The sequence below is a fragment of the Corvus hawaiiensis genome, chromosome 1 (genome assembly GCF_020740725.1).
Source record: "Corvus hawaiiensis isolate bCorHaw1 chromosome 1, bCorHaw1.pri.cur, whole genome shotgun sequence".
NCBI lineage: Eukaryota > Metazoa > Chordata > Aves > Passeriformes > Corvidae > Corvus > Corvus hawaiiensis.
The window spans coordinates 8777611-8790076 of NC_063213.1; the positions used below are offsets into that span (position 1 = coordinate 8777611).

General features: G+C 42.3%; 1 protein-coding gene across 2 annotated transcripts in view; it reads left to right on the forward strand.

Annotated features, from left to right (window-relative positions):
- The window catches only part of DNAJB6 (DnaJ heat shock protein family (Hsp40) member B6), a 62321-nt gene extending 50059 nt beyond the window's left edge, over window positions 1–12262 (forward strand). Inside the window, exon 10 of one of the 2 annotated variants that reach the window (XM_048326699.1) lies at window positions 11795–12262. In XM_048326699.1, coding sequence (XP_048182656.1) covers window positions 11795–11889 — 95 coding nt within the window. In that variant the 3' untranslated portion in view covers window positions 11890–12262. Of the gene's footprint in view, window positions 1–7209; window positions 8842–11794 lie in introns of those variants that run through there. The other variant, XM_048326783.1, reaches the window with a different exon arrangement.
- Window positions 12263–12466: the final 204 nt, after the last annotated feature.

Sequence of the window (12466 nt, forward strand, 5' to 3'; positions counted from 1 at the left end):
GATGCCCAAACCAAGGACTCTTCTAAGTAGTGTGAAATCAGATGAAGTGCTGGCACGTGTGAGCCTATGAGGCTTCTCAGGGTAAACACAGCACATGAAAAATATGCACTGTACCCCAAAACAGGTGCTCATGTATTCCCAGTGCTGTACCAACTTCCACCATGTTTATGAGCCTTTAAACCTAACACTGTCTTTTGTATGGAAGACCTAAAGATATTATGAGGGATGACAGATTGAAAAAAATAGAATAATTTAGATTAACATCTTCCTCATCAGTTGCTGGAAGCTTTGTGTCTTAAAGGTGACCAAGTTGATCTTTTCTTTAAAAAAAAAAGAAAAAAGTTACAGAGATATTCAGAATATAACCTCTGAGCTGATGTCCTGAAGCTTCCCATGCAAGAGCTACAGGTTTGGTCTCCCATGTCTGTGGCTGGCAAAACAAAATCTTGTCTCTACCTTTGGAGCATGAGGGTCTCTTCAATCACAATATTTTGCAATGGATTCCAAGGAGCAGCTGAGTTTGACACACACTGTGCAATTTTTAAGATTACTTAGGACTTTTTGCTGTGAATTTATTTATGCTCCAAGACGCACAAGTTTGTAATTAAAATTAATTTCCAGAAGTATTAGTGCAATCACAAAATGCTCTCTTCTACCAGTAGATTGTGAGTTGCCAAAAAAAGACTCAGGGTGAAAACTTGATTGCAGTAAGACTAAGATTTTACTGTTGCTTTAAATATTTTGCCTACTGTTCCTCTGATGGACAGGGCTGCTGAAGGACTGGTCGAGTCAGTCATAAAAACCTACGTGAGTGTCTTAATCCCTCCCTGGGAAGTTTGTGCACGAGCCCTGGCCAGTAATGCCATTCCCCTTCATGGGTGTTCACCTCTGCTGACTGCCTTGCCCAGCAAGAAGCTTCACCAGCACAGCTCTGTAATTACAGAGACCACTTTACTTGCTTGGCTTCTCATCGATCACTGCCGTGCTTACACGGGCCGGCGTTGGGAGACAATAGCATCATTTCTGCCTTGCTCCAAAGCCCTCTCAACTCACTGGGAAATAGTTAAGTTCAATGGCCTCAAACCAGGTGCAGTTCCACCTTGAATCAGACATTTTTGCCACCACCGGTGTGGAGCCCTTGGCAGTGGGACCACACAGCTGTTTTAGATGTTGTCCCAGTTGGACCATCTCAAGCAAACCCTCAGTCATTAATGATTCACCTGCAGTGAGGTGGTTTTCTTTTCCCAGCTCTAAGATTGGGAATGTTTGAATTTTGATTTGTAAGTCCATAGGAAATTTAAATGAAGGAGAAGGGGATAGGTTTCATCGTGACTATGTGCCTCTGAAAGTGGCATCTCTCTAGTGCCAAGAGGAAAGGCTGGCCAACTCCTTTAGACTGGCAATATCCAGAGGTGAGATGAATCCTCTCCTTAGTCGGGATTGCCAATCATCACAGTGGGTATTTAACAAAAAAATGACAGTTCAATTTAATTCTCCATCTTCTGGACACTTTGTGTTGTAGTGGAAATTGCTCTGGAAACTGTTCCTGGTTTCATAATGGACTTTTAGGATAAAAGTTCACCTCTTGTGCTCTGAAATCACTGCATATCTCAAACAGTTCTCTAGCTCCAAAGAAGGAATTTTTGAAATAAAAATTCAGATACTGCAAGTGAATGCTCCCTGATAGTGTGATACATGACTGACTGGTGGGATCTGAGCTGTGGCAAAGTGGTGTTAATGGCAGCAGAGACCTGGGGATGGCAGTTGTTAATGCCAGAGGTAGTGGTAACTACCCCTTAAAAACTACTGCTTTGGATTTCAGAGTTTTGACCTTTATCCAGCAAGAATGATTGAAGTGTTTAATTGTTAAAATAGTGGAAAAAAAATGATATAAATTTCATTATTTGGAAGATAATATTGCAAGGTTTGCTCTTCCTTTTCAAAGAAATAGCTTGCATTAACCTACAACTTACAACATTAATAATTCATTTTTTGCTGCATTTTCATCTGCTGGCATTTGTGAAGAGGAAGCCACTTTAAAAGAACTAGCTTAACTAATCTTGATCCTTTCCTGGCATGGATTCCTCTGCTGGAAAGTTGAGCTGTTTGTACTTCATTTTGTCTTTAATTCAGTCTCTGTTCTTTTTTCCAACATGTGGTTTCCTGAGTTACACTTTACTAACTAGTAACAGTGATGTGCTTTGTTATTCCAACTAATTACTTTATAATTCCATCACAAACTTTGTTTTGCACCTGTAATGGAAAGAGAAAGGAAAGCAAAGCCACTGTTTTTTGTGGAAATTTAATACATGAGGAATGCTGGAGGTGTGAAAATGGAGTTCCCCGTCCCTTTGCTCCACGTCCCCTGGCTGTAACTGTGCAAGTGGGACGGGGTAAGAGCTGTACCCTTCTGGGGCAGGGGCTGAGAGGGCTGGCTGGTGGATTTGGAGACCGGCTGGTTGCTCCCAGGCTTAGCCCAGAGCTGCCTTCACGCATGGTGTTTTGGCTGCTGGTATGAAATCATCCTGTTACCCATCAGAGACAGCTGGGCTGTGTGTGGAAGGGCTTCTGTGGCTGCACAGCCTTGCAAGCTTTTGCTTGCCATTGGGAGTGAAACCTTGGAAATCTATTCAGTGCTGGTGTGACCCTAATTAACAGCAGGCAAACAGTTGTATCTGGCTTGGTATATTCTTGTGGCAATTCTAGGCAGAATTGGTAATGAAACCAGCATGGTGAGCAAGCATGAAGGAAGGCCCCTGCAAGTTGCTAAAGCTTTTCAGTCCCCTAAAACATCAAAGTTGGCATTACATCACTGGGTCAGCCAGTGAAACTGGAGAACTCACCCTTTGGATTTAACAGTGTGGATAATTAAACAGTGGAACAGCATACATAGATGGGGTGGGATGTTTTGTCACCCCAGCTCTTGGCTAAAGGCTCCCTCTCCACAATGCTCCATGGGACAGGCAGGAGCTGTGGATGAGGAGAGGGAATTAGTAGGTCAGGTTGTGCTATGTGCTGGGCAGTGGCTCAGGCTGAAAGGAGGAGATGTGAAAGTGTAAAGTTGTAATTGCAAATTGAGTCACACATGAAATTATACTGAAGCTGTGATCTGGGGTGAATTTTTACAATGGTATATGTGAATGTGGTCAGTCTAAAATAACAGAGGGTGGCTGCGACTCAGAAGTAAGATAGCTGCCTTTGAAATAGCAGTTTATTGTTTTGACTAGAGAGACATTTCTAAGAGCAGAAAATTAGAAAGAGTACTACAGAACCCAGCTTGAAAGTGCCTCACTGCCCTTTTAAAGCTCTGTGTGGGTGTTGGGGCCATGGCTGCTTCCATGCTTTGAAGGAGGACCACGATCTTAGCAAAAAGTTGGTAGATCTTGGAGAACATTTTCTCTGAGACTTGAGCAAAAAGTGTGAATCCCTCCCACCTCCAACCTCAATGTTTTACTCTGAAAGTAGAAGGAGGCTTCTCCAAGTCTTCACCTTAGCAGATTTTTATAAAAATCATGGCCTTTATTGCTCATTGATGTGGGTCAAGCAGCAGCAATGTCATGTGTTAATTGTCAGCTGTGACTGAACACCTTGTTTCCTTCTGCTGACTCCTACGCTCCTCTGTGCTGGCAGAAGGAAGGTGGAGCAGACCTGTGGCTGCTCTCCGCATCCTGGTAGAGCAGGCAGATATCAGGCAGGACAGGAAAAAGTAGGATATCAGGAATGTGTTGGAGAGGAGTGTCTTCCCCAGGACACCTGTGCCTTTGGATCAGCCGCCCGATGTGCACACCTCCCTTGCAGTTGCCACCCAAGAATGTGACGAGTTTCACAGTCAGTGACTGAACAAACTCGTGACTTTGGGAGGTGCAGATGGCAGGGAAGTAGAAAGCCAGAAGGAAAGTCAATCTGGGATACGGCAGAGAACCTTCCCAGTTTGTTTGGGTCCTTGCTGAGTGATGGTTGAAGGAGTTGCACCTAAGTGTTTTTGGAAGTTGTTTTCAGCCTTCAACAGCTTTATGAAAGCTGGAGTAGTGTCTGTGCTCCTTACGGCTCTTCTAGAAGTAGAAGAGAAGGGGATGAAACGGAAAGAGTGGGTTAGCTGATGCAGTTTGTTTAAGACAAGAATTATCCACGTAGTAAAGCAGGTGTAATTACAAATGATGTGGATTCTTGCCTCACCCATGTCTGCTCCTGGCAGCTGACAAAAGCAAGAAATACCAAGTTAGGGAGATTTCTATCTGCATTTGAGTGAATCTGTTTTCCAAACGTCACAGCTTGGGGAAGCTCTTGGCACCCTGTTCTCCCTCTGCCCCATGAGGCATTTCTAGAGTTTGGGTGGCTAAAGATTGCTGCTAAGGGTGGAAATTTGAACAGCCCTTCTCCAAGGCCAGCACTGTTTGGCTGAAGCCAGTTCAGCCTGGCACTTACTATGGGAAGTTTCTATGGACACTTTGGGATGCTGGCAACTCGCCAGGACACAGACTCACTGCAGAGTGATCAGTCATGGGGCTGCTGCTTTCTAATTCAGATTTTGTTGTCTCATGACTTTGGGGCTAGTCTTGTAACAAAGGCAGCTAAATATACTTTTAATTAGTGCTGGTTGAAGTATTTGACTGAAATACGCACTGAAGGGTTACATCTTTAGTGTGCAATTCTTATTTATGTTAGGAGCTGCTTCACTTGCTTGGATCAGGTTTTTGGCTGTTATCACCCAGCATAGCATCGCCAAAGCAACAAACTGGCAAAGTTTGACCTATCCTTTCTTCTTAGGTGGGGGTAGAAAAGGAAATGGCAGACAGTGAAATTATTTATCACAGCAGGCTCAAAACAGAAAAGACCTGGCAGTTTTCTCTTGAGGAATACTCTGTGTTTGTGTGTTATCTCCTACTTTGGGCAATCTCTTTCTGTGTGTCACTGATAACGCTTGAAAGATTTCCACTTTTCAGCCTTATCATTCCAGAGGCTGGTAGGAGACCACGTTGTCAAATGCCTAAATATCTTCATACCACAATATTTTAACATTTGAGTTGTTTCATTTATAAGACAATGAATTATGTGGCATTCACTTGAAGTCATAATTTACATTGACTCAGTATTTTTAAGGAACAGTTGCTAGAATTGCTTTCAAAATCTCAAGCATTTGAAGAAAATGGACTATTGCAAAAAAAAAAATTACAATATAAAATAGCACAATCAAATGCTATCATGCCTGGATGTGGAAACCTTTTAGAAATACTGACACTGTTTTGAGAATGAAAAATTAAAAAAATTATGAAGTTAATACCTGCTAGGGTTTAATGATCCTTTCCCAAATATCTGTGTTATTGTTTCATAGTTACTACATGAACTAGTTCTGATCAGCTGATATGATGCTGTTTTTCCCTCCCATAAAGGGAGGAATTCTTTGAATAACACCCTCCAGATGACTGATTCTCAGGACTCAGCACGTCTCTTCTGCCTCCATTGACCTCTGTGAGAAAGCAGGGAGATGCTTGACCCCTTCAGGGATGGGTGCCTTACTCAGTGACTTGAATGCAAAGGGATCCTATTTTTGGTGATGTATAGGTAACCTGGAAGGAAACTTCCTGGTTGGAGTTCTCAGTGAGGAGATGTTCATACAGTGACTCCAGGGACAGGAGTATAGCTCAGGGGGTCACAGAGTGCAGGGAAAACCCGGCGTCATCTGCAATTCTGCTAAGCACTGCCAGTTTCTCTCTTCCTTGAACAGGAAAATGGTTTCCACTCTAACTTTGTGCAGGCTGATCATTCATGGCAGAGTTTCTAAATAAATATCCTGCCTCTTGACTCAGATGATTGCAAAAGATGATGTCATGCTGTGGATACAGCACAGGAGCTACAGTGATAACCTAGAGCAGTTTCCCTTTGCTACAAGGGAGTGTATTTCCTCTAAGCTTTTGATAAAGTCTCAAATGGTTTTAGCTGAAAGACTTACCTCGTGGTTCTCCCCAAATAAACTGAAGAACTGCAGCTCTGCTGTGGGCACATCTCTAGCTGTGCTTGGTAGGAGCTCTGGTGAGGAGCAAACTGCAGCCACAGTGTGGCTTTGTATTCCCCCGGCCTCCCATCACTTCCTTTTCCCATATTAATTTTGCTATTGATACTGAATTGGTGGAGAACCAGGTGCACTGGTGAAACTGCTTCCTTGGGGCCATCCCTGCCTGCCTGCTGACAGAACAGGGGAAAAAAAGAGATTTCCATACAGGCAGAGCTGTGCCTTTCGAGGGCCATTCCTCTGACTCTCAGCCCTGCCTCTCAGCTGGATTGCGGGGGCTGCTCTGCTCTGTGCTGGCCCTGGTCACTGGACTGTGCTGATTCCCAGTGACAGAGCACCACTGAGCTAAAAGATCCCTCCAGCTGTCTCAAAACATCACAGAATGATTGTCTGAGGGAAATGTTTACTGGCTCTCAGTTTAGATTTATGAGTGCACCTGAGATGTGGTGGTTCACACAGTTCACTGCCCTTGCAAGTCTGCCAGCAAGTTGGATTTTACTGCAAGTTTGGATGGAAAGGAGGGATGCAGAGCAAGAACTGTTTTTCACACATCTCTGTGGGGATAATAAACCATTGGAATGATGATCACATGGCTGGAAGCTTGTGCCTACTGAACCTGTAGCAAATAATTGTTGCTTGAACTCAATGCTTTCATGCACCATTGGGGCTGCAGCCGAATATAACCTGTGGTGCATAGTTAAGCTTGAGCAGGCTGATGACCAGCATATAAAATATATATTGGTAAACACTGAGCACCTTCTTATTTACTCAGGATTCTTGGCATTCCCTAGCCTTAAAATGGAAATGCAAATATCATGGTAACTCTGACTACTGTGAGCAGGAAATGCCAGTACTTAAATTGCTCCTGCTGTATAAGTCTTATTTATTGCTTCCGTTTTGAAAATTATTCCAGTTTTGCATGTGCTCTAATTTTGAAGCTTTTCCTGAATGGCTTTGAAGTATTTTGAAAGTTCTCCAGATCTTTTCAAACTTCAAAGATTGGTAGTATTTTCTTTCTATGTAAGGGATGTAGTAGAATGGGGGATATGTAGAAATGGCAATTTAAAAAAACCCCAACACATTAGGAAGCCAGACCTTTTTTATAATAGTCTTTAAACCATTCAGAGAACATGTGCTTTTGCTAGAGAGAAAAGTCCATGAATGCTGTGAAAAGTGTTTTACAAGCCATGTTTCCTCAGGATACAAAGAAGGCAGCAAGAGGAGGAAGCAGAAGCAGAGAGAGGAACTGAAGAAGAAGAAGTCAACCAAAGGGAGTTACTAAAATGGACTTCTCTGCTATGCCAATACCTTTATAATAATGACAACTTCATGTTACCTTTGAGCACAACTCTTTTGTGTATATTTTTTGGTTGTTCACACTGCTACCAAGGAAGTGACTCATGTTTAAAACTGTACTAAAATTGCACTATGTTATTCCTTTTAGTTTCATGGAGTGGCTTTCTTGCCCGTTCAGGTTAGGGAATTCGGACGAGGCTGGTTGTGGTTAGGAGTGTGTTACATTTGAAGATTGGAAAGCGTTACAGAATTTCTTACCTCTTCCTTCCCTGGGACTAAAACGACTCTAGTCTAGTGTTTGTTATTTGTCTTGTAGGATATAAAAGGCAAATGCCTGTTTGTTTGATCACTGGCATCAACATCAGGCCCGTTGAAAGAAGAGTCTGTTCACTCATGTCATTGGGAATGGGATGGAGACATGAGCTCTTATAGGGTAATTTATGCAAGATTAATAAGTGACTTTTATGGTTGGGGTTTTTTTGTGGTTTTTTTTTTCTTTTCCTTCTTTTTTTAATTTTTTTTTTCCCAGAGTGGGCAGTTCTGCCCCTGCTATTAAAATGTTCCCTCATATTAAATTGTATCTTGAAGTTATATCCTCTGATTTTAAGAAATGTAGTGTAATTATGGTCTCCTGTAAGCACTCCTACTGATTTCTTTAGGCTTAGTTGACTCCTGATGAATCATTTAGTGAAATCATTCCTTATTTTAAAAGTTTATTTCAGAACCTAGAGACAAATGATCCACATGCTACTTTAAAACTGCTCTTTGTTTCTGCTGAGTAGCTTTTAGATTACAAACATTTTTTCAGCATTGTTTTAGATTTTATCAGCTTGTTTCTGCAAAGAACTTATACCTTTATGTATGAAAGCATTTTGTGTCCATTTTATTGCAGGATTAATTTTTTTTTTAGCTGGAAAAGATGTCTTAGATTTAAAAGAAATACATATTTTCTGGCAAGATGACTTCCTTGCTTCCCATACTTGTTTCATGTGCATGATACATTGCTTCTCTTAACCTTTTAGTGTGTACAGAGCCCCTCTGTTGCCTTAAGCATCTACCTGCATGTTTCTTGTCAGTGTGTTGTCTCCTTTTTTTAACCTCCAGGTAGGAGTTAGCAGCTTATGGTTTTGTTTTGTTCCTTTTGTTTTCCTCTTCCCAATATGTTGTTGATGTAACAACCTTAAACCTGGCAATATTGAAAGTCCACAGTTCCTGGAGAAACTCACTCATCCTAATGTTTCAAAGATGTAGGAATGCACTTAATGGTGTAAGAGAGGAGCTAAACAGAGAAGCCAAGTCTGCATTCTAGCATGGTTTGATATAACAAATTCTGGTGTCTCTGGTATCTGAATGGTTTAGCTTCAATTACCCAATGTAACCCTCTGCAAGCACATAACCATTTATGAACTCTGTTAGGGTCTGTAAATTACGGTTAAGATCAAATAAGGACTGAGTACTGGTTTTCTGTCACTTAAGTACCACTTTTTTTTTGTGCAGTGTTACTAATATTTAAAAATAAAGAAAATCTGCCTTTATACTTTGTCCTCTTGCACTATACTGTAGACTGGCATCAGTTGTCTGTGGTTCAGTTCCATTAAAGTTCAGGCTGTACACGCAGCGGGGAGAGTCCTCATTCACGCAACGCCCACAAGCATTCCAGGTAATTCCTTTTGTTAAATCCATGAGCAAGTCAATACAGTCCCTGTGTCAAATGGCTGATACTGGAAAATGAGGGTTCTTTCTGGCTGGAAACATCACTGTGAGGAGAGTATACTTCAAGCAGAGCTTGCACATTTGCCATGCAAGGAATATTCATCTTGGATAATGCATGACATTGAACTGCATCCCGGTTAGGTCGCTTTCCATACTCTAAGAGGAATGCCCCCCATACATATGTCAGTTTAAAGCTGTTACTGCTTATTATTTGCTGGGGACTTAGTGCATGCTTTGGAAAAAGCAGCAGAGGTGGAGGAGGGGAGTGGTGACACCAGCACAGGGCTGGTCTCCCCAGGGCTGTCCCTGTGCTGTGAGCAGCCTCAAGTAATGGGACAGAGTGGCTCCAGATCAGGAATGTGCCTTGAAGAGTTAGAGCAGACAGGGATTTGGTACATAAATATCTCCTTGACTCAATCCCTGTGTTAGGCTTGATGGAGGTGGGTAGAGCATTAATTAGGAGAGCTGCAGGCAGGCTCTAAATTAGTGAGGAAAAGCCTGTCTCAACAAAGGCATCCTTATCCCACTGGAAGGGTGCTGCCGTGCTTGCAGGTGGTCTCCTACACCTGGTGCCTTCCACTGGGAGAATCTCCTGGGAAACAGAGTCCCCAGAGGAGGGAACCATGAGCGTCATCTCTCCCATAACTACCTAAAATCTGTCTGAGCTTGCCCAGAAATTAAGAGATGTGAGCTCATGGCCATTGAGCCTAATTCCTTCTTTCTCAGCCTTATTATTTCTGGATTTTAGCTGAAGGGGAACTGCTTAAGTGTAGCATGGCTGTAGCACTGTGTTTACGTGGCTGTGCTGCTTCCAGGACAGCCTGGACCTGGTGCTGTGTGCTGTAGGAGCAAGCACATTGTTCTGTATCCCAGTGCATCCATCTGCCACAGGCGAAGGCTGCCTGATGATGTGGGCACTTAAATATGTGTTGGGGTAGGAAAAAATGCAGGTGGGTGTGAGACACCACAACTGATAACAAATTATGCTGGCCCAAGAGTGGCTGTGAATAAACGTATTGTGAAAGTTGGGAAATGATTCCTGCCCATCCCACAATACTCCTGTGGAAGAGCTGAGAACAGAAACAGAACTAGTTTAAGTATGGGGCCTGACGTGATTCATAAAATGTATTGCAAAATGATTCTTTATTGAGCAGATACCTGGGCTCCAAGACCCAAAATGTATCCCATAAGAAAATAAATTTACGAGGGTAGATAACAGTTGAGTAACAGGAAGGATACACTGAAAGGTATCCCTTAAAAAGATACATTGAAAAACCCCAATTTTAAGATAGAGGGGACGCAATTGCAAACAAACACAATGCTGACAGATGAGTGTTCTGGCTCCTAACTTGGAAGCTACCACTATGAAAATGGTTTAAATTCTGTTATTTTTCCACACCTTTCAGAGATGTGCATGGTCTGCTCTTCAAACCAAGATTTGGCAAGGCTTTGATCTGAAATAAATGATCTCAGAGTGTGTAGGTGTCACAATGATAAAAAAGTATTTTTCAAGTTTTTGCCCAGTCTCTGCTCCGTGCTGGTGCCACCTTCATGAGCAGCCTGCAGACCTGTACATCCTGCTCCTAGAGGTAACACAAAGCTCTGTTTTCTTCTGTCAGCTTGGCTGCCTTTACAGATACTTCCTTTTCCCCAAAATTTCAAATTATCTCAGGAGCCTTTGTATATATTTCCTGAAATAACACACAGAAAAATGCTTCTTTTGATGAGTCAAATATCTAGAAATTGTGCAGTAATCATTAGGGAAGCACTAAGCTGCCTGTTTTCCCAGCCACATCTGAAATGTGTGACTCATGCCCACTTGTTCTTTAGGAGTGTTCCCAGCCATGTGTCACCAAACTGGTGCCTATCAAGTGGTGGGATTAGCCTGTTACTATATCAAATGTCATTGCTTTATTTTACCTGTAAAGAATTCTATTAATTTCCATATTTCCCCTTTTGTTTTGTGTGCCAGTTGCACAAGATTCCCTGGATGCACAGGTTAGTCCTTCCTGCATTTCAGATCTTGGTTATCTTTCTTTTGTGCAGTTCTGCTCCTTTATGCCCAAACTGAGTTCACATTTTAGTGCTCTCTCACCTTTCCTTGCCCAGGGAGCACCTTGGTGCCCTGTAACTCACATATTGATTGGAGGGTGGGGTGGTACATTTGCCCTGATTAGCTATATTTAATTCTTTTCTTTCCAAGTGGGAAGCTGGTCTTAAGAGACTTTTTATCACTCTTTGCAACACTTTTCTCATTGCTACCTGTTGGACCAAAAACTCTAGGCAAGGCAATTTTCCTCCCCATTGATGAGAATTAAAGGAGGGCATTTAAAGCCACATACAGATCTCAGTAAATGTTCATATTTGGAACTACGATCGATTCACCTCCCTTGTGTCAGCACACTTTGTCTCTTCACAAGCTCTTCTAGCCAAAAAGGATTAGGTGGGGTGTTAGGAAGTGTCAGATTTGTTAAGTACCTTGTTGGTGCTCTCTTAGCCACCAGCTGTTAACTCCTGACAGCGAGAGAAGCACTTACAAAGTGGCTGAGCTGATGTGAGATGACATTTCCAAGAATGGGGTAGGTTACCTCACTGCTCTCATCATGACAAGACAAAACTGACCATGTCATTTGGCATATCTTGAACTACAGTCTCAAGTACTCCAGACTTTCCTCCTGCCTCTTTGTCACTGCAAAACCAGACCAAGAAGTAAGAAGTGAGTGTGAGAGGGAGATGAAAACACGCTGATAATGAGTCTGAATGCTTTGATTTCAGGGAAACGCCTCAATATCTGCCTGGAAGCAATCACGGATTTTCCAGGATGTCTTCAAGGAGGGAATGGGACCTCACTGCACTGGCTGGATGTCTAATTGCATCTCTTCAGTGTCTGTTTCCATTGGCACGCACATGCACCTTTCTACTGAAATAGCAGATGTCATTTTTTCCATCCCTTGTTTGGGAAGTGCTCATCCTTTGGTCAATGCAGAGCAGTTTTCTTGTTCTTTAGGCTGCTGGTGGTTGAAATTTAATGAAGTCTTATGTGGCAGGTGTTATTTTTACATTATTTCGATGTTAGAGATTGCAGCTGGGAAAATTTATTCTAACTTAAAAAACAAAACTTATTTCCAGACTTTTAAGAAGAAAGCCGAGATGGCAAAATCATGAATCACACCAAAGCTTTTATGCACATACACTCCTTAAATGTCTTAGGGTTAAACCTATAAAATATGTGTTTCTGCTTGATTTTTTGAGTCCAGATGTGTGGCATTTTTGGATGGTTTAATATGTTAAGCTGAGCAGTGCTATTGCATATTGCTATGTCAGACCAGGAGATGGTTTGCAGCCTCTTTAACAGACTGCACACTCAGAGCCAAGGAAGGGAAGGAGCACTAAACAAACACTTCCCACGGTACCTGGAAGGGACATTCACCACAGGTGGTTGACTTG